Source organism: Gadus chalcogrammus, chromosome 7, assembly GCF_026213295.1.
Source record: "Gadus chalcogrammus isolate NIFS_2021 chromosome 7, NIFS_Gcha_1.0, whole genome shotgun sequence".
Classification (NCBI taxonomy): domain Eukaryota; kingdom Metazoa; phylum Chordata; class Actinopteri; order Gadiformes; family Gadidae; genus Gadus; species Gadus chalcogrammus.
This window is the reverse complement of record NC_079418.1, coordinates 2,112,635-2,135,098: the sequence shown is the minus strand read 5'-3', so window position 1 is coordinate 2,135,098 and position 22,464 is coordinate 2,112,635. Positions and strand designations below refer to the sequence as shown.

Here is a 22,464-nt window from a genome sequence, read left to right as displayed (position 1 = left end):
TCATTTCTAAAAACCAAAGTGGAGATTTCTGAAAACGCCGGTTATGTGTTGTGTATGGATTTTAGGTTCTGAAGCGTCACATTATGCACCAGGAAATGCTTAACGTCATGTGAGCATCCGCTGTACCGTATTGGTCCGAATATAAACACAAACCCCATTGTAATACGACCTATATTTGGAAAAAAGATTTGAAGCCCAGATCTTGATTTCATGAATAAATAAATTGTATTAATTGAAATAATATACGAAAATAAAAAGGCATAGAATAAAACACTGCATTGCCACTAAACAGTAGTGCAAATAGGCCGTACTGATGTGTACACCAAAGACTTCCTGACACTCCTCTGCCCCGCTGTGTTCGCTCTGGCTGTGGTCGCTCCGAACTGTTTCGGCCCGTGGCAAAGCGAGTCATCCTCGCTGCTGTCCAAGGCATGTTGAGACGCAGCATTTATTTAATGCTCATATGTCCTAGTGCTGAAAAAAGGTTATATGAAAAAGTGTGAGGGTAGCGGTGGTGCGCTAAACTTGTTCTGTGAGCAGCTGGATGTGAACCATGGTGTGAAGGAAGTGAACGCAACGATCGATTTTCAACTGTGCGCGCATGCACTGGTGTAATTGAGCTGCGCTGCTATATATCTTTTTTATCAATGTGACGAGTTGCGAGTCTAGTGCACGCCGGTTTTTTTTTTTCCAGCACCCCCTGCTGAGAATACGTTCTCGCGGCTATGGTTGCACCAGATGTTATAAACATTAAACGGTCACATAAATCAATACTATTTTTAGAAAATGTATGTTTGTTTCATATAATTGTATTGGAAGTCCTGGTTTTCACTAGGGTTGCCGCGGTGTGGACATTTTCACACCGAGTAATAGCCTACACTCGTCTCAACACCGGTATTACCGAGTATAAACGGTATAAACTTTGAAACTAGGTCAACCGCCACACAAGCATCGGTTTAGACCCTTCTCGTCCTTCAGTTGCCGCCAACGTTCAAAAGCAGCGCCTAGGATTATTCTTGATTTCAGTTTTTCTCTTTCAGCGTTTTTATTATCAATTACTCTCTGAAAAAGAGTTTTCCTTCTCTTTGCTGGTGGTGGTGGTGGTGGTGGGGATTGTGGCGTCTTGTCTGCCATGGAAATTGTCTTCTACTGCTAGGTCCAAATGTGGATTAACTAGTTCCAGTAGATACCGCAGGATAACAACAAACAGGAGCTTGCTCTGGGTCACGAGCTCTGGGTCACGAGTACTGCACGAAGGGGTCGCGCGCGGGGCGCGGGGGAGGGGGAGTGCAGTACGACCGTTTGATTGACGTACTTACTGTCCAATGAAACTCGGTGGCAATGGATATGATTGGCTGGAGTTTTTCGAGCCCTGCACGTTCCACAGATGATTGACAAGTTTAATTTTCATGTCAGTACTTCTAACTCAGTGGCTGTAAGCGGGTTATGATAAGGATTTCAAGTAATTTTGCAAAAATGGCCAAAAAAGCAAATCACCTATGCAACCTTTAAGAATCTTGCTTTTGACGTGTAACTAACGCATTTACGCGGCCAGAGATCCGCTGCAAGGCTTTTGTTCTCCGGGTTGCAGAGGCTTTAGCGTTCCCTTTTCTTGTGATAATGTCCTTCTACTCGTCATAGCTCTCCAGGAGAAGCTGGAGTTCCATTTCATTGAAATAAGCGGCCCGTTTCGCCATATTGATCAGGGTTTCCATGATCCATACATCACGTCTTTTTAGGTTTGGCGTGGACGCGCACAACCCTGTGTTAACCAACCCCAAGTTGATTGAACTATCACGTAGGAAGGTTCTTGAACATTCTAGACTATGAAACCTGCTTAAAACACTCAGTTTACTAGCTAAATTCGATTAAACAATTCAATACAATACAAATATAGAGTAAAAACAAGTGTTATCTAGCGATCTGTTATCTGTATTATGTTTCAAGAACCCTCCTACGTCATTTGACGCGATCGCCCGTTTCGCGGGCAAAACATTTGTCATTTGACGCGACCGACCGTTTCGCGGGCAAATTTTTTTATTGTTTCGATTAAACAATTAAATACAATACAAATATAAAGTAAAAACAAGTGTACAATTTTCGCCCCCGGTACAATTTTAACGTGACACAACCTCAATCTACTCGCCCCTGCTGTCCTACCAGGCACCACAACGCCCAGTCCTTATTTTTTCAGGTTTACCCTACAGGTAAACCTGATGCGTCCCTATCCAGGTGAGAATAAAAATATTGAATAGCTGTTGGAAATAAACGCAGCCTTTGAATAAAGCCCAGAAGCAATGTCAAAGAAAGCGCGCCCGGGTCTTGGCTGGCATAGTTGTATCTCGTTTACTGATTATTATATATTATATATAATATTGTTAATGATGATCATACATCGGTCTAACGAAAAAACTAAAACTAAAAAAAATGCATACCCGGGCACAAGTAATGGCACAGTTTACCTGCTGTGCAATACATCCAACCTTATGGCACTGTAGGCAGTTGCCGTGAGCCTATAATTCGCACCCCGACAATATATAATCGTAGGCCAGAGGCCTTTCCACAGGATAATCTGATGCGACCTGTGCAGGTAATTAAAAACGAATTGGTAGCTGATGGAAATAAACACAGGTCTCTTGGATAAAACACCCCCGGCTACATTCAATCTGCATGTCCAGAGAAAGATTCGCGCAGCACGGGTCTTGTATGGCTTCTGGTGTGTTAGCTCGTTTATAGATTTACATATTTATTGTTTTAATTAAATTAATTAATTATACATGATTTAATTAATTATACATGAATTAGTCTAACGGAAAAAAATGTATGCAGGCACACAGTGCGCGCAATGGCACACTTGACCATTACTATTCAAAAGCCGTGTAAAGTTGGAGTCAGCCAAGTGTCATCTGTTCTGTCACCTGTTCTGTGTTACTGCATGACACTTATTTGTCTTTTCATTAGGTACTAACCTGCAGGATAGGAAGCGCATCTTCAACTACCGACAGGCCAGGGCGAGACGCGTAGTGGAGAATGCCTTTGGCATATTGGCTGCGCGCTTCAGAATCTTTGGCCGTCCAATTGACTGCCAACCAGAAAAGGCGGTGAAGATTGTGAAGGCGTGCGAGGCTCTCCACAACTTCCTGGCATCCACCGAACGAGCCAGATACATGCCCGCCTCCTTTGTGGATACGACCGCTGACACCGGAGACGTCCAGCCTGGAGAGTGGAGGCAGCATGTTGAGGGGGATCGGATTATGGTCGACGGACCACGGTGTATGGTCGGCAGAGCCAGACCATCTCAGAGAGCGGTTCCTGTCAGGGAGTATAGCTGGCAGATTATTTTCTGTCAGATTCTGGCGTGTTTCCCCACCAGTACAATGTGCTACGATTGGGTATGCGCACTGACCAATAAACGTATTGGTCACTTGGAAGCATGACTTGTAATTTATTAGTTATCACATTACACAAGTTAACTAATTTGGTTTGCGGCAAACTCATTAATTCATATCCATATAAAATGTTTATACAACGAGCTACTGCCTTGACAGATGAATGAATTATTTAAGTGTACGCCTATAGCCAAAGCTATAGCGCATAATGTCCACAGAAATTATATGGTAGGAAACATTAGAGAAAAGGGGTTTATTCATCAAATACAGAAACTTGACCCACCATACATGCACACATTTTTCATTCACTCACACTTTCAAATTTCATTCACTCAAAGAGGCTATATACTGAACTTATGTTTCACACAGAACATGAACACACAGAATGTGAACACAAAACATTACACAATTAATTAAATTAGGCTAAAACAAATAAGGCCAGTCATAGAAAGAATATCGGGTGACAAGAAAATCATTAAATTGGCTCATAATCCCGCATCAGCGGTTTGATGTCGCGCATCAAAAAAGCACTTTGCCCCTGTGGAAGGGTTCGCATGAATTGGCACAGGTAATTAGTAAAGGAGAAGTGAATGTCATTCATATCTCGTTCCCTCATCCTTTCTCTCTCCCTCTCTCTCATTCTCTCTCTCTCTCATTCTCCCTCTCTTCCACCCTTTCTCTCGCCTTCTCCATCTCCTTCTCTCTATCCTGCCGAATATCCTGCAGCCTATCGGGGAGGGCAGTCTCGCATGGATCAATATTCGGCCTGATGCTTTTCCTCTTTCTTTTACCCCCACGGGAGGCTGATGATGTCGGGGTAGGGGGATGGGGTAACTGACTGAGGAACGGTCGAAGCCACTCCAGTCAGGGTGGTGGGAGGGTGGGGTGGAAGAAGAGGCAGAAGTCATCAGAGTGGTGGTAGGGTCGGATAGTGAGGAAGAGGTAGCAGAAGCCACTCGTGTCGCGGGGGAAGGGTGGGGTGGAAGAAGGGAAGAGGTAGAGGTAGAAGCCATCACAGTGGTGGGAGGGTGAGATGTGGAAGAGGTAGTGGTTAGAGGGTCAGATAGAAGTGGAAATTGGGATAGGGATGAGGCGGGGTTGGGGGTTGATGGAGGTGCCTGATCTGCCTGCAAATTAGGCCTTTCCTCCTCCTCCTCATCGTCTCCCTCACCTGCCTACAGAAAGACACCTGTTTTCAAACATCCTGACCAAGTAAATAGCCTACCATTACAAAATACATTGAAAAAAGTCTCTCTCTCCACACACACACACGTTGATTATGCCTACACACCGGAAAATTTGATTCGGTGGACCTGTGCCTGAGGCACTCGCTCAACCAGCTAAGTTGGGTCAAGATTTTAGGATAGCCGAACGTTATTTGCCCTGCACCACTTCTGCACGCTATCTTCCACTTTTTATGCGCTCTTGCGTATTTGTCCCGGACAGCTTTCCAGTCTGTTTTAACTTTTGCAACCGATTTTTCCATTGCACTTGCAACCTCCCTCCACGCATTCTCCAAAGCATTCTTGTTGGAATGTAACACGGATGAAGTGTCATATAAATGCTCATATAATCTTATTTGCTCGCACAATTTTTCCTCTTCGCCCGCCATTTCATTCGAATTTTCTTCCGTAAATATAACCTAAAGTTGAAATTAACGTACAATATTTGCAGTATCGCCCCCTCCGACAACGCATAGTATTGCATGGATCGGCGCGTCGCGTATCAAAATTGGGAGGACGCGTTTTGCTACGCGTCGACGCAAATGGCGGCCGAAGCGTCGCGTCGCGAAGCCTTCAGGACGCGTATGCGTCGACTATGTATCGGCCCTTAGCAGCTTTAGCCTATTTGGCAAATTTCCAGCTGTAGTCCCGTGCCAGTTGTCAATAGGCAACCTAAAATACAGTACGGATAAAATATATTACATTCAATTTATGATTACAGCAGGCCTAAGCAAAAGGGGAGAAAGACAAACATATTGGACACAATTGGAGCAAGAACAAATAAACATGAACAGATGATGGCAAAGACATCAAGGCATTTCAAGTCACAAAACCAATACACAGGAGACAGGGAAAAGATAGCGCAGGCAGGTAGCAGAGATGGAGTGGCGGCAACAATGACACATCAGACAGACACATCACCTCTGACAGAGATTAATGTGTGCAGTAGTTGACGGACAGCCACGTTTTAAGGTGTGCTGTAAAAGTGGAGAATGAATGTATATCTTTGATAGCGGTAGGCAGTGAATTCCAATATTGTATTGCTCTACAGAAAATGATTGTTGACCAAATGTGCTTTTCCTAAATGGGATTAGAAGGTGTCCTTGTCTGGTGCTTCATGTCATCTGATAGCTGTGTGTGTGCCTATTTTACAGTATATGCGAGAGAGAGAGAGAGAGAGAGAGAGAGAGAGAGAGAGAGAGAGAGAGAGAGAGAGAGAGAGAGATTCTCAATTGGGTCCAGGGTCCCCCTCTCCGCTGAGGTCACTGACCCGACCTGCTTCTGCCCCATCTGGGCGACGACACGGTCTGGCACCTGGACAGTGGTGACCCCTGTAAATAGTTGCGTGAGCATAGTTGTGTATATATATAGTTATGTGTATATAGTTGTTTTTATATGTATATAGTTGTTATCATCGTTTCTATTTAGATATCTAGGTACGTGTATATCGTTTTTTTCATATTTATATGGTTGTGAGCATAGTTTATTTTTATAAATGTAGTTATGTGTTTATAGCTGTGTTTTAGTTCATATTAAATACCGGTTTCATTAATGTTCCAAATATCCTTGGCCTGGAACTGGTGCCGGTCCAGCACCGTCTTTCAATTTTGGTAGAACAAGTTGACATTGTTTTGATTGAAGCTGGACAACCGTTGTTGGCTAGTGGCCTCTGGACGCCGAAGGGGGAGGCTGCTACTGCGCTCCATGAAGGAGGTGATCCAGTCCTTCCTGGACCAGGATGCAGGGAATGGGCAGCTGAAATGCACAGGGTCGTAAATAGTTGATGTACATTTGTGTGTTTATGTTTATGTTATTTGTTCATATTTATTAATTAAACTATGTGCATAGCATACATGTGTGCCTGTCCAAAAATGTATGTAGCCCTTTTCACAACACTGACCTCATTAGGGGTGAGCCCAATATGAATGGCTTCACTGCCCTCCTCTGCCCTCCCCTTGAGGTAGCGTGACAACGCGACATGGTTCTTCTTTACGCGTGGCATTTTTCTCTCAGTAAACTGTTGATGCATGTGATAAACACGTTTTGTTCATTCAAAATATGTTATTAATTCAAAGCAGTAGTTAATCATTGCAAAACATTTATTAATTCTGTAATTTATACAGGTATTGATCGTGCAATGTGCGCGCAATTACGCATGGTGATGTGCGGGACGTTTGAAACAGGTGTTTCAATCGTCCCGACAGCGACTACTGACACTTAAACCTTTTTTACCTCTAAACTTCAAAACTGTGACATTGCACACTTTATCACAGGTTTAAGTACTAATTCATCTGTTGTATAGTCATATTATTATGGCATGAAACAAAAACGACAACTATTTATTACAAAAAAACTACCGCAGGAAGGATTTTACTTACAGCTCTCGAAAACAAGTTTGCGGGATAACATCTGAACGGCGTGACGTCATTACACAACATTTCCCGGGGTTGGCCAGTCTTGCTTGCTGAACGTAGTGACGAATTTTGACGTGAAAGCCTTGCGTGGTTTTCGAGTAAATCGCTGTGTTTCAATCGTCCCGTGTTTCAATCGACCCGGCTCTCCCTACTTGGAATTGAGAAACGGCCTCTCATTGTTTGGTGTTCGACTGCGGAACTAAAGTCGGGGACTCTTTTGGGGGACGGACGCCCTGTGTTACCGTGTTTACAAGCAGTAAACACCTTTAAATCAACCTGTGTCTTCCTTTTATGAATACGCCTCCCATTAATACAACATATATAGTATGCTCGAGCGTTTTATTTGTACACACATAACGTGTGTGCGTTTTAAACTCCCCGTTTTGATCCAGCTTTGCATGCGGTCCCGTCCTTTGCCACTAGAAATCGCTGTTCAGTCGATTCCCATTTTACATTACACCTACCGTATATAAGTCACTATTCCTATAAAACATATATTATCCAATTACAAGCAGTCGCTGACTTCTTGTTTGTTCATTTATTTGAATTGTGAGAAACTTCAAAGATACTATAAATACATTCATATTTATGAATGTAATTATAACTAGCCCTGTTTATAACTATGAATCATATCAATACATTTATAACTAGGATTAGCCCTGTTTATAACTATAAATACATTTATAACTATAACTAGCCCTGTTTATAACTACACATACTATAAATAAATGTATAACTATAACTAGACCTGTTCATAACTATAAATACATATGTAACTATAAGTAGCCCTGTTTATAACTACAAATACTGTAAACGCATGTATAACTAGAACAAGCTTTGTATAACTATCAAAACAGTTATAACTGGAACTAAGTTTAAAGCATTTAGAGTTATTTATAAAACTATAAAGTTATAATTGGATCAAAGCAGGCAGCCAGCAGGGGGCGGTGAGGAGCTGCTTCTTGCGCAGCGTTACATCAAATTAAAAAAGAAGAAGATGCGACGCTGACGCCTTCTTCCGTCCGTATCTGTGCATGTTTATGATGTTTCTTGACGCCCTGTCTATCTCCTAACATTTCATAATCGATAATAACGACGGGACCATGGAGGTCGCGTTGTATTTGATCGCCGCCGCGGTCCTCTTCGTGCTGATCGTCCTCACGGCTGGAGTGCGCAGACGCGCTGAACCCGGTGAGGAGCGCTTCTTTTGTCTTATTTAACGTGTTTCTTTTTTTCTTCAAAACGTATTCATCGTGAGGTTGTCGCGGTTTGTTTGTCGCACTTTATGGTGCGTTCACATCACTGGAAATTATGTTAAAAAAACATTTTTTCGACGTCGGAAAGTTCGCGTGAACGCCACCTCATGACGCTGTTATGATTCTACTTCCGTTCGGCAACTCGGACCAAATTTTGATAACAGAGTTGCCCAGTTGGGGTCGTATGGTTAATAGTGACGCGCATGAACATGGCGGAACATGAACGTTTTACTCAATATAAAATAATCAACCATCATATCACATACTTTACTATGGATTGACGTTGTAACGTCTGTTGGCATGACTTTGCTCAGTTTTAAACGTTGTGTACTGGTAAACCAGCTCTAGATAAGGGCAAGTGTTGCCTTCCATATAGTGGCTATACTGTATGTGTTTCTCATAAATAAAAGCAAAAGGATAGTAGGTGATGGGCATCAAGGAAATAAAGGCATGCAAACCTGAAACTGATCCTACTAAGTTATGTTAAGTTCAGACTTTTTTTTTATCGGATAAAAAAAACATGCTGTGAAAACTTTAAGATTCCCAACCGGCTGTTTCCCCAGTGCACATGAACGATCGCTGTCGGGAACACGCGTAAAGGCCTGATTCCACCGGAGGCGTACGCGCCGCGGGACGGCTGCGCCGCGATCACCGCTGCTGATCGCTTCCACTCTAATCAATGAGACCATTTCCACCGGGCGCGCCGCGGAACGTTTCAGCAGCGTCCCAGGAGCGGCGTACCGCGCCGCGGTGCTATCTTTCCGTCCAATTCTATTTTTGCCGCGAGCCGCTGCTAAACCGCGTCAATTTCGACAGAGCAGGTCAAGCCGGGCAGGAAGTGAAAAGTAAAAGCCATAGAGCATCCGGTCAATTTTCAAAATAAAACACAATACTCAGCTCATGTAACTTCACATCAACATTATTACGTCATGACCGGTGGCACCGGGTCAGCAGTCAATCAATCAAAGGGTCTCAGAGGGTCGGCAACATGGACGACGAGAGACTCATTGTCGAAGTTCAGCAACATGAAGTCATTTATGTACCAAATCATCCTTTTTATAAGGAAAATGTCAGACAGGACATAGCGTGGCATTTAATTGCAATAGTTTTGGGAGTGGAAGGTGAGTACATTAGGTTTAGGATTATCGCGTGAATACGGCTGGCTCGCAAGGCAGCGCTACGCTGCCTTTACGCGCCCGGTAGGAATGGACGCAGGGCAGAGGACGCAGCCGTTCCGCGGTGCAGCCGTTCCGCGGCGCATGCGCGTCCGGTGGAATCCCGGTGTAACGCCCCGTGCCCACTACATGCGTCCGTTGACTGATGTGGGAAGGCGTGGCTGACTGATGGGGGAGTAGTCTTTGCAGAGGCATCCGTCAGCCAATCTAATCGCTTCGCCGGGTTCTTCCCGCTACTTCCTGCTTGTTGCGATGCAAGATGACCCGCTTTCCCCGCTTTCCAGTATCGTCAGAGCCCGAGTCGCGTCACAGTGCTTAAATTTGCAGACGCGATCTGATTGGATGACGGATCCGTCGCTGCCGAAAAAGTTGAACATATTTCAACTTCTTGACTGAGCCGAAGGCTCCAACGGAACGTACGGATCCACAATGCATTGCGCGTCCGTCCCCATTAAAGTAAATGGGGATCACGTAACGGACGCATGTAGTGGGCACGGGGCGTAAGCGTGAAGGCCTCCACACACCGGCGCCGCAGCGGCGCGTCAAAAACTCCGCCCCCATTATTCCGGGTGTACTAGCCCACACCGGCGCCGACTAGCTGCGCGGCAGCGTTCCGCGCCGCGCCGCCCAACTACTCTTTGAGACAATGTTCTATTCCCGAGCGTCGCCGCCCCTGAAAAAGCGCTTTGTAAAAGCTGGTTTGTACATCCCGGGTCCCGTAGGCACCTCCATATCTACCCCTGACCACTGGATGTCGCCCTCTTTCGTTTGTGAGAAACAATCACGAGAATGGACGATGAGAGACTGGTCGTCGAGGTGGAAAAATATGTCGAATTGTATGACCAAAGTACCCGTCATTACAAAGACAACTCCAAAAAGGTCATTGCCTGGCGAGCCATAGCTCTGGAGATTGGATCTTCAGGTGAGAAATCAACAATGGTGGACTAAGTACCCAAACCATTAACCATAATGGGAAATAGACGAAATCAAGTCACATATAATCACACCATGTAGGTAGAAACCAGATTACTTGTAATATATATTTTTTTATTCAAGGCAAGGCAACTTCATTCATATAGCACTTTTAATACATGAAGCAGACTCAAAGTGCTTCACATAGAAACATTCTCATACAATAAAATAGATAAGTAAAAGAAAACACAGGCAAAGCTCAAAAATACATTGTCATGTATTAACTGTCTCTCTGGTATCAGATCATGTATTAACTGTCTCTCTGGATTTAAGGAAAAATAACATTAAGTGTCTCGAGCACTCAAATAAAATACACTGGCTACTGAATCCAGCACAGCAATAACATCACTGTATTTATCCAGAGGGATAAAAAAAAAAGTATATATATATATATGCAAAAGAGTATACCAGAGAGGGATAATAACTAGATGGTCATCATATAGGCTGCACCATATGGTTCTGCCATTGCACACTTAGTGGCGAATTGAAATATTGGCGTGCCTCTCAGGATCTGCACGGAGCTCCTGGACCAGATTGTGGCATACCCCCTGTTCTTGTCTCTGTTCATTGATGGGGTGCACCCAAACCCTTCGTCTTCTCCTTGCCCGCCTACAGCGCAGGAGAAGAAGGGCAGCCCCCCTCTGTCTGGCAACAGTTATTTATTCTGTTGAAATAAAAAAAACTCAATAAAATGAAAAAGAGCTTGCTCAATTAAAATGGATAACTACTGGCTGCATACATGTAAATGTGTGGCTATGTTAAGGCTATATAGATGGATAGATAGATAGATACTGTATTGGTCCCAATGGGGATCAATAAAGCCATCCAGGAGCTCAATACAATAAATACACACAATAACAATTGGCCTTAAAAGGTGACTGCACTATATACTAAAAAGGCTTAATAGAAGGGCCTGCAGTTATTGAGATTGTTGATGCAGTAGATGAATAATGGCAAAATATAAAATAAATAAGAAATGACAGTAAATAAAACGATAAAGTGCCCCACAAACTAAGTTGATCTGATGCTTGAAAACATACTTTCACTTCGCAGATTATACATTTTTCAAATTATTCAGCCAAAAAGATGGAAAATAAATAAACTAGGCTACAATAGGCTACCCACCCATTGCGTTTCGTCTCTTTGCTGCGGTTGATTGACAGGTGACTTCCTGATTTTATACTCCAGCGCGGCCGTCGCGCCGCCTCCTGTTGGTGCTAGGGGCGTGCTTTTGACGCGCGTAAAATGCGCGCCGCGCCGCTGCGGCGCCGGTGTGTGGAGGCCTTGAGCGTCATCACTGGCGAGCTGTCTCATTATCGCGCCTTCTGGTGCGTACACATTGCTGGAAATAGTGGCGAAGTCACGCCCCTTTCCGGTAGAGCCCATGGGACCTATGAGATCGAAAATTATGAATGGGTTTCAATGGAGAGAAAGTAATTATCTTCTGGTCCCAGTCTTTATATGCCCCGGATTGCACATATTTTGTGTGTTGATTTAAATGATAAAATAGGATAAACTAAATGAGGATGGAATAAACTAATTTAATAATACGTATACAAGTAAAAAGATAAAAAATAAAATGATAGAATAGGATCAAATAAAATCATTTAATAAGATATAATACAAAACTAAAATGGGTCGTTGTAAAAGTGTAAGGGGGGGGAGGGCGATAGCTACGAGGTCAGAGGGCAACGCCGTCGCCCTCTGACCCCGTGTGACCCCGTGTGTCTCCCCAGTGGACGGCGATGAGGCCTTAACGCCGGAGGGGGGCGGAGCCAGGGCTCCGCCCCCGCGAGCTGAGGAGCGCGCCGCCGGAGCCCCGCGCCACCGCCGCCGCGACCTCAACGCCCGCGTGGCAGCGCAGCGCCGCGCCCAGAGAGAGCCCTCCGACAACGGTATGTCAGAGGTCAACCCGGAGGTCAGAGGTCAACCGGGAGGTTGAACCCTCCCCTCAAAGTTAAAGGGCCATCCCCCTCTCTAGTGGGTGGCTGGTTTTACCTTTACATCCCCTAGTTAGCTGGTTACCCCGTAGTTAGCTGGTTATCCCCTAGTTAGCTGGTTACCACGTAGTTGGCTGGTTATCCCGTAGTTAGCTGTTTACTCCGTAGTTAGCTGGTTATCCTGTAGTTAGCTGGTTACCCCGTAGTTAGCCGGTTACCCCATAGTTAGCTGGTTATCCTGTAGTTAGCTAGTTACCCCGTAGTTAGCTAGTTACCCCGTAGTTAGCTAGTTACCCTGTAGTTAGCTGGTTATCCTGTAGTTAGCTGGTTATCCTGTAGTTAGCTGGTTACCCCGTAGTTAGCTGGTTATCCCGTAGGTAGCTGGTTATCCTGTAGTTAGCTAGTTACCCCATAGTTAGCTAGTTACCCCGTAGTTAGCTGGTCATCCTGTAGTTAGCTGGTTATCCTGTAGTTAGCTGGTTATCCCGTAGTTAGCTGGATTTCCCGTAGTTAGCTGGTTATCCCGTAGTTAGCTGGTTACCCCTTAGTTAGGTAGTTATTTTACTTTTTACATTCAAACTTTTTTACATGCATAGCAGAGGCTTTTAACTAAAGCGACTTAGAATAAGTCCAGTTGTCAGAAGAAAGAGAAACAACAATATATCTCTGTCGGTACAGTAAGGATGTTCATAGAACCAAGGGCCACTCACTAACCATAACTAGGTTAACCCAATTCCCCGTAGACAACAGAGATAGCTAGGGTAAGAAGCTCGACCATGCTTAGTACTGTGAGTAGTGCCAGAACGTACAAACACACAATAGGCCTCTGGCTCCTTATCTGATGGATTAGCAGGCGTGTGACCTTTGTTTAAATTGGATCCCTCTTCTGATTGGTCAGAGGAGGTCCCTGAAGGAGGGGGAGGAGCCATCGGGGGGGCGGAGAGCGACCAGGAGGAGGAGCAGCAGAACCTCCAAGCCACCGGGAAAGTGGGAGCCAAGAAGCAACGCAAACTGGAGGAGAAGCAAGCGAAGAGAGCCCAGAGAGAGGTGGGCCAATCAGAGACAGGCCCAGATAGAGTTGGGCCAATCAGAGACAGGCCCAGAGAGAGGTGGGCCAATCAGAGACTAGAGGCCCAGAGAGAGGTAGGCCAATCAGAGACTAGAGGCCCAGAGAGAGGTGGGCCAATCAGAGACAGGCTCAGAGAGAGAGGTGGGCCAATCAGAGACAGGCTCAGAGAGAGGTGGGCCAATCAGAGAGAGGTGGGCCAATAAGAGAGAGGCTCAGAGAGAGCGTGGCCAATCAGAGGGAGGCTCAGAGAGAGGTGGGCCAATCAGAGAGAGGTGGGCCAATCAGAGGGAGGCTCAGAGAGAGGTAGGCCAATCAGAGACAGGCCCAGAGAGAGGTGGGCCAATCAGAGACTAGAGGCCCAGAAAGAGGTGGGCCAATCAGAGACAGGCCCAGAGAGAGGTGGGCCAATCAGAGAGAGGCCCAGAGAGAGGTGGGCCAATCAGAGGGAGGCTCAGAGAGAGGTGGGCCAATCAGAGGGAGGCTCAGAGAGAGGTGGGCCAATCAGAGGGAGGCTCAGAGAGAGGTGGGCCAATCAGAGGGTGGCTCAGAGAGAGGTAGGCCAATCAGAGACAGGCCCAGAGAGAGGTGGGCCAATCAGAGACTAGAGGCCCAGAGAGAGGTGGGCCAATCAGAGACAGGCCCAGAGAGAGGTGGGCCAATCAGAGGGAGGCCCAGAGAGAGGTGGGCCAATCAGAGGGAGGCTCAGAGAGAGGTGGGCCAATCAGAGTGCTGATCTCTTCCTCTGGTTCCAGGCCGAGCTGGGGGAGCGGGAGGAGAGGAAGAAGCTGCAGGAGCTGAGAGACCAGGAGCGACGCAAGGAGGAGGAGCGGGAACGGCTGTCGGAGCAGAAGGAGGTAAAGGAGGAGGAGGAGTTAAAGGAGGAGGAGGAGGAGGAGTTAAAGGAGGAGGAGGAGTTAAAGGAGGAGGAGGAGTTAAAGGAGGAGGGGGAGGAGTTAAAGGAGGAGGAGGAGTTAAATGAGGAGGAGTTAAAGGAGGAGGAGCGGGAGTTAAAGGAGGAGTTAAAGGAGGAGGAGGAGGAGGAGTTAAAGTAGGAGGAGGAGGAGTTAAAGGAGGAGGAGCGGGAACGGCTGTCGGAGCAGAAGGAGGTAAAGGAGGGGGAGGAGTTAAAGGAGGAGGAGTTAAAGGAGGAGGAGTTAAAGGAGGAGGAGGAGGAGGAGTTAAAGTAGGAGGAGGAGGAGTTAAAGGAGGAGGAGCGGGAACGGCTGTCGGAGCAGAAGGAGGTAAAGGAGGAGGAGTTAAAGTAGGAGGGGCAGTCTTTCCCCTAGAATTTTTTTTAGGCCCGGTGGTAAGAGCTGATAGTGTGATTTGTTATAAATTTTTCACGGGATGCTAGAGTATTTGTTGGTATTTGTTGGACGGGGGGGGGGAGAGGTATGGAGCGATTGTTGACCGGGGGGGGGGGGGGGGGGGGGGTGTGGAGCGATTGTTGACGGGGGGGGGGGGGGTGTGGAGCGATTGTTGACCGGGGGGGGGGGGGGGGGGGGGTGGTGTGGAGCGATTGTTGACCGGGGGGGGGGGGGGGTGGAGCGATTGTTGACCGGGGGGGGGGGGGGTTGTATGTCTTCAAACTTCGTCTGAGCAATAAGGTAAAGAAAAAATGATAAAAAATTTTTTTTATCATGCCCATAGTCTCGTCAATGTGTGGGAAACGCTGAACAGTGTTTTTCTAAAAACAAAGTTGATTTAATGTAAACTAATTTCATGTACAGGAGCATAAAGCACCAATACATATTGAGATAGCTGGTGGTGAGCTTGGATGGTTATGATATTATGGCTAATAATAATAATAAAAAAAAAAAAAAATAACATTTTTTTTTTTTTTTTTTCTCTTTTTCATTTTTTTGGCCGGTTGTTGGCCTGGCGGGGGCGCTCGTTGGCCTGGCGGCCCGCCAGGCCTGAACAATGGTAGGGGAAACACTGAGGGGTTAAAGGAGGAGGAGCGGGAACGGCTGTCGGAGGAGGAGGAGTTAAAGGAGGAGGAGGAGTTAAAGGAGGAGATGGAGTTAAAGGAGGAGGTGGAGTTAAAGGAGGAGGAGGAGGAGTTAAAGGAGGAGGAGGGGTTAAAGGAGACGGGGGAGGAGTTAAAGGAGGAGGGGGAGGAGTTAAAGGAGGGGTTAAAGGAGGAGGAGTTAAAGGAGGAGGAGTTAAAGGAGGAGTTAAAGGTGGAGGAGGAGGAGTTAAAGGAGGAGGAGGAGCGGAAACGGCTGTCAGAGCAGAAGGAGGTAAAGGAGGAGGAGTTGAAGGAGGAGGAGGAGTTAAAGGAGGAGGAGGAGTTAAAGGAGGAGGAGGAGTTAAAGGAGGTGGAGGAGGAGTTGGAGGAGGAGGAGGAGTTAAAGGAGGAGGAGGAGGGGGTAAAGGAGGAGTAGAAGGTGGTTAAGGAGGAGGTAAAGTTGGAGGTGAAGGAGGTATAGGAGGAGGAGGTAAAGGTGGAGCAGAGGGAGGTGAATGAGGAGGTAAAGGTGGAGGAGGTAGTATAGGAGGAGCAGAAGGAGGTAAAGGTGGAGGAGAAGAAGGCGCCACGCGATGCTGAGAGCTGTTGCTAAGTGCCACTCAAGTTTGACCCCCCCCTCCCCCCTTCGTCTTCTCATCAGGAGGAAGAGGAGCACCGTCTGAGGGAGGAGGAGAGGAAGAGGGAGGAGGAGGAGTACCTCAAGCTGAAGGCCTCCTTCATCGTTGAGGAGCAAGGGGAGGCGGAGCCTCTCAGCGAGGACCAGGTACGACTCCGGTTCAGAACACACAATCCACGTCTTACACTTAACCAAGCCTAACCTGGTTTGGCCGAACCTGGTTTGGCCGAATCTGGTTTGGCCGAACCTGGTTTGGCCGAACGTTGTTTGGCAGTAGCTCAACGTGGTTTGGCCGAACCACGATTGGTCGAATCACATTTGGTCGAACCTGGTTTGTTAAAGTGGTTCACACGCGTATTGGGGTGTGGGGGATCAGCATCCACGTAACAATGTTTGGTTTCTCTGTTACAGTCACGCAACCTGCTGCAAGAGTTCATCCAATATATAGAGGTGAGCTCTCACACACACCCACACACACATACACATCTTAAGTAGCTGTGTGTGGGCCTATATGTGTTGTTTACTGTGTTTACAGTGGGCTTTTAGTGTGTGTGTGTGTGTGTGTGTGTGTGTGTGTGTGTGTGTGTGTGTGTGTGTGTGTGTGTGTGTGTGTGTGTGTGTGTGTGTGTGTGTGTGTGTGTGTGTGTGTGTGTGTGTGTGTGTGTGTGTGTGTGTGTGTGTGTGTTGAGAATTAGACCTACGCTCTCTGTCCATGGTGCTGAAACACAGTGTCGAAATTAAGTGAAGCGTTGTCACTTTGCTCTCCAATATTCATCATGAACGTGATATGTAGGCCTATGTTGTATTTTGGAGAGGGAGTGAGGGAGAGCGAGAGAGAGCGCGAGCGAGGTATAAAACTCTTTATATGTAGGCCTATTCGGCATATTGAACCGTCGGCCTAATGCGCCTCCTTTTTTAAAAGTCTGACAAACGGACCAATGGGTTCCGTTTTCGGAACATTGAACCGTCGGCATATTGGCATTTCGATCTAATGGGAAATATTTCGGACCATTGAGACGTCGGATCAATGTGTTGTCGGAATTACGGGCAGGCCCCGATCAGCAGAGATATAGTCCGCCAAGACGTTGAGGTTGCTTAGCAACCAGAGACGCTGTCCATGCAAGTGAATGGTGTGTTCCCTCTTGTCATAACTATCAAACCAAACATCCTTCACATTCACCGAGCGAACATTATGAAAGTAAAATGCATTTCTCGCAAAAAATGTTTACATAAACGCATTTAATGGCGTAACTATGTTACTATTTCCACCTTGAATAAACAAAGATGTCCGCCATATGCTTCTGTGCAAGTGTCACTACTTTCTGCCAGTGACGTCGGGTCAAGCTCCACGCTGATTGGCTATCACGGCTAAGCATCACGCGTTGGAGGGTTGAAAGTTCGATTTTTTTGAACTCCGTGCGTTGGCCGCGTTACTGCGTTTACGTGCGTAATTACGTGCGTCTGCCGCGTCTAACGCCCCTAACGCGACGCTTCAACGCGTGTAACGCGTCTACGCGCCTATACCAATGGTTCCCTATGCAAAAATGCCGATTTTTGACGCCCCAAACGCGAGTGATGCGTTTGGTGTGGCCGTAGCATTAAGCCCCTTCAGGGCGAAGCAAGGCCCTCCACTTGTCGTCGGTGTCCTGTTCGCCCACATTATGCCTTACTTAAATAAGCCATCACACAGACACAAAGAAAACTCTTCAAACACCCACAAAAATTGACTTAACTTCAAACACATTTCTCCACAGGAAACTATTCAAAAGAGCTCGTAAGTGCGCCCCTTCCGGCTCGGAAAATTTGAATGGGAGGCAATGGAGAGAAAGGAATTATTTTCTGATCCCAGTCATTCAATGCCTTGGATTACACACGTTTTATGTGCATTTAAATTATAATTTCTCATGCAAAGAAAAACAAAATTTATCGCAAGGAGGTTTGATACTGTTAGGTTTTGTGTGAGGCCTCTTTGGGAATTACAGCTCTTCGTTGCTCTCGACGCGAATGATGCATTTTCATGAATTCCCTCCCCCCATGAAAATTGGAGCATGGGGGGGGCCAGACCCGTGCCAGTTGTTTTGTTGGAGGGTCAAATTGAACCCGGGATGCAAAATATTTAGTTTAATACTGTAACGGCATTCAAAAACACAATATACAATAATTGGCTTTTTCCCGTCACAGAGTTTATTTCAGTAGCGTAGTATTAAGTGTTTCCTTCAGTTACAGCAATTGTCAATGTTATACATTTGAAATGTTTAATTGGTTAAAGCAATCGTCAATATTACAACCTTTTGGGTTTCCTTCACTGACATCAAACCACTCAGTATCATACATCCCCAACAGCAATAAAGTCAAAATTATATATTATAAATCTCAAGTTCCACCTTGTGCGTCAGTGCCACACCATCGCAAGCAATCGACCCACCGGCCGGACGGAGGTAAAAAGAAAAAGAAAAATGTTTGAAGGAGGGGCCACTGGGGGGTACGAGTTCAGTTTTACGGGGGCACTGGCCCCGGCTGGCCACCCCCCAGAACCGCCCCTGCATACGTCAGCACCACTCTGGTACAGACATGGCGATGTCTCTGCTCCACTTCACTGCTCTTTCCCAAGGGGAGGATAACAGCATCTAAAGAGGTGAAACCATTATAAGTCAGGGCATGTGGAGAGTTCCAGTTATGCCGATGGGGAGATTGTTGGTCTTGTCCACGCCAGTCGCAGGGAGCGTGACGGCACATACGAGACAGGGCTCCAGACTAACTTTTTCCTTGGGTGCACTGGTGCGCCTACATTTTTTAATTTGGGTGCACCAGCACGTATTTATGGTGCACCCAAGTTTTGAGTTGTTGAGGGGGGGGGGGGCAACCCGGGCAGCTGCGCACCGGTTGCACCGTTGATATTTACGCCATTGATTAATAATATCTTAAATAAATGCCTTAAATAAATGCCGAATCTGTATCTCTCATAAAGAATATCGTCAGACAATGCCAAGGGATCGGTTCTGTCCCGAAAAACCCTCTGTCTCCGGAGAGACGCCTGTACGATAAGTGCCTAAGTCACCATGTTGATAAGAAAAAAGAGATCGACTTTCATGGTACAGCTAACCCAAGCTTTCAGCTCAACATACCTCGCTAACCCTCTAATCGAGCTTCGTAGTACAGGCCCCTGGATTGGGCTTCGCGGGTTTGTTTCCCGGCGTTTCTATTGTTACCGGTCTTGCGTGTTCCAACGGTTTATTAGGTGTCTAATAAATCGCTGTCTAATCAATACTTCATTCACTGCCTCTTCCGTGGTTATTACAATATTATGAATAGACTGCTCTAAAAAAATAAATAATACTAATTATACCAGATACATTTTCAGTCGCACCGGTGCGCCCAAATAAAATATTTGGTCGCACTACCCCGAATTCTAGGCGCATGTGCGCCCAAATTAGGCGCACTCTGGAGCCCTGCGAGACGTGTAGTCTTTCTCATTGTGTTTTCTCTACAGCCTTTAACTGAACGATTGCACCATAAATGGTCAAACTCTTGACATGTTTTGACTTTTTTTCCCCTACGATAACAATTCTGTGGGGATGACATCGCTCCGTTTGAGATGATTTAGAAACCGTTTTTTGGATTTAGTTTCTAAAGTGAACGTGGTTTGGTCGAACGTGATTTGGTCAAACGTGGTTTGGTCGAACGTGGTTTGGCCTCAGCTCGCTTTTTTCCCGGCAGGACTCCAAGGTGGTTCTCCTTGAAGACCTGGCGTCACACTTCGGGATGCGAACCCAGGACGCCATCGCCAGACTGCAAGACCTCCTCGCTGAAGGCTCCCTCACAGGTGTGTTGAAGCTCTGCCTACTTCCTGTGTTTTAGTGACATCACAAGTGGGCGTGTCCGTCTGTCTCTTTTGATTTTAATTGATTTAAAGGGCTGATGTCGTGGCACCAGGTGAGTGAGTGAAACTCTGCCTACTTCCTGTTTTTTTAGGAACATCACAAGTGGGCATACGGCCATCGTACGTCTGGGTGGACACGCCCACTTGTGACGCATAAAAGGGTGTTTCAAAAGGCTGATCACACTAACACCTGGTGGTAGAATCAGGGCCCTTAAACTCAGATCACTTATTTGAAGCTCCGCCTCTTCCTGTGTTTTAATGACATCACAAGTGGGTGTGCCAAACTAGAAGTACGCTGGATGGATTAGCAACGTTTGCTACAGTAAACTGGGTGGACTGATTTATCCAGCTTACGTTTAGGTGGACACGGCTTGTAACGGCTAATCACACTCGACTTGTGGTCCAATCAGAATCCCTTATATTCAACCCAGGGTCTTTGTTTTGGCATGGAAACCCATCAAATAAGCCCTCCAGATACCTTTTTCATTGAAAATCTAGTATTAGAGTTTGCCCGGCGCAATGTTTGGCTTCCATGTTATTGGCTTGGGGCAGTGAGTTTCTCTTCCAAATCTGCTTTTTTGAACCACTGATATTGCTAAAAATAGCACCAAACCTCTGCAGTAGCATGACTAGGGTCCCTGCACATAAAACGAAGGACTTTTTTTTTTGTTGCTGGAATTACACTTTAAACTCACCTGGTGGTCCAATCAGGGCCCTTAGACTCACCTGGTGGTCCAATCAGGGCCCTTACCCTGCGTTCACACCAAAAGATGCATTTACTGCCCGAACGCGTTGTCATCGAAGTTTTGCGGCGCAGCAAAAGTTTTGCGGCGCAGCAAAGGTTTTGCGGCGCAGCAAAGGTTTTGCAGCGCGGGAAGTTTCGTGGCACGGCAAGTTTCGCGGCACGGCAAGTTTTGCCCGCGGTGCTTCTGAATTCATTCACAACCATGGCCGACATTACGAGCATTGCATGTCTTTCCCTGTTGTGGAAGAGGGAGGGACGTCGGAATGCCCGTCGTTTATGGGTTCATGAGACCATTCGGAGCCTGGAAGGCTGGTGCTGCCTGGCACCCAACTGGGTTTTGTTTGGGGTTGTTATTCTATTCCTTTAGCATACTCATAGTTTAGTTGAACTGTAAACACAACTACACTACAGAATGCTGATTTGTGGGTTTTTTCGAGTTACTGAATAAATGTAACGGTAGTGAACTCTAGGTCACTCCAAGGGAGTAACACTGATTGGCTGTTACGGCATGTCACTCAGTGGCAACGCTGTTGAACGCTGATTGGCTGTCATCACGCGTTTGCTGCCGAAAAGTTGAAATATTTCAACTCGAGCAGCATTTGTCGCGCCGCGAAATACGTGAACGCGCCCGCCGCCCGTGCCCGGCAGCGGGCACGGGCGTGCTGCGCTGCAAATCAAATTTTGCCGCGCCACAAATCAAATTTTGCTGCCGGTTTTCTCTGCAGCAAGTGGTCCGGCAGCAAACCCGCAATGCGTCTCTACATTCACTTTGAATGGGATCGTGCTGCGCGGCAACTTTTTGCATCTTTTGGTGTGAACGCAGGGTTAGACTCACCTGGCGGTCCAATCAGGGACCCATAACATGTTTTTAAATGTTCCCGCCCCCCAGGTGTGATTGACGACCGGGGGAAGTTCATCTCCATCAGCCCAGAGGAGCTGAGTGCAGTGGCGCGCTTCATCCAGCAGAGGGGGCGCGTCTCCATCGCCGAGCTCGCCCAGGCCAGCAACTCCCTCATCAACCTCACGCCCGTGCTCCGCAACCAGGCCTGACCGCCGCCACAAGATGGCCGCCGTGGTCACAATATGGCCGCCGCCGTGGGTCGCTAATTCGCAAGATGGAGGCGACTGCTTCGTCACTCTTGTGATTAAGGGCTAGGAGGAAGCGGACATTTTTTTGAGGAAGTGGCCATCTTGTGTGGTCGCTTCCTCACTCACAAGATGGCTGCCGCATCGCTCGCTGACAAGATGGCCGTCTCCTCGCAAAATGGCCACCTCCTAGCTTACTCACAAAATGGCCGCGGTGGCCTCCTCCCCAGGTGATAGCTACGCCGAGGGCCGCCGTTCACTGTTGAAACTCATCCAGTATCCGAGCTGTCAATCATCAGACCACCGGACCTGCCAAGCTGTTTGTACGTTTTATTTGATTTGTTGACAACATTTTCAGATTACCAACTGGAGTTCTGCCGTTAATTGGATTTGTCATTTTAAAACAAATGAATGAGGTAACAAATGAAACGGCGTCCGATGTGTGAAGATGATGAAATCAATAAACACGATTGCACATTAAATAAAGAGTTCTGTGTAACAAGGTTTCATTTCTCAGCAGGGTTGGAAGTTCAGTGACTGACGATCAACCGATACATTGGTCTGACTTCCATGAAGACCCCAACATGGATTTGACCCTAACATTTTACCATTTTACCTAAAAATCTCCTTTGTTACGTTGGTTTCAGTCCCCTCTAATCAATTCTTTTGATCATTTTCATCGATCCTTCCACATTTTAAAGTGCCTCTGGTCGACTCAAGAGCAGAA

General features: G+C 46.6%; 1 protein-coding gene and 1 long non-coding RNA gene across 2 annotated transcripts; one reads left to right on the top strand and one right to left on the bottom strand.

Annotated features, from left to right (window-relative positions):
- Positions 1-3,520: 3,520 nt before the first annotated feature.
- LOC130386236 (uncharacterized) lies at positions 3,521-7,728 on the bottom strand. Its single transcript, XR_008896101.1, has 4 exons — positions 6,991-7,728; positions 6,513-6,629; positions 6,153-6,367; positions 3,521-5,943 (listed from the first exon to the last, which is right to left on the bottom strand). It is a non-coding gene; the product is annotated as an uncharacterized LOC130386236 (long non-coding RNA).
- Positions 7,729-7,998: 270 nt separating this feature from the next.
- LOC130386297 (DDRGK domain-containing protein 1-like) lies at positions 7,999-22,453 on the top strand. Its single transcript, XM_056595126.1, has 8 exons — positions 7,999-8,217; positions 12,166-12,324; positions 13,268-13,416; positions 14,191-14,292; positions 16,051-16,173; positions 16,438-16,476; positions 19,744-19,849; positions 21,541-22,453. The coding sequence occupies exons 1-8, from the start codon at positions 8,130-8,132 to the stop codon at positions 21,699-21,701; spliced, it is 927 nt and encodes a 308-aa protein (XP_056451101.1). The 5' UTR covers positions 7,999-8,129; the 3' UTR covers positions 21,702-22,453.
- Positions 22,454-22,464: the final 11 nt, after the last annotated feature.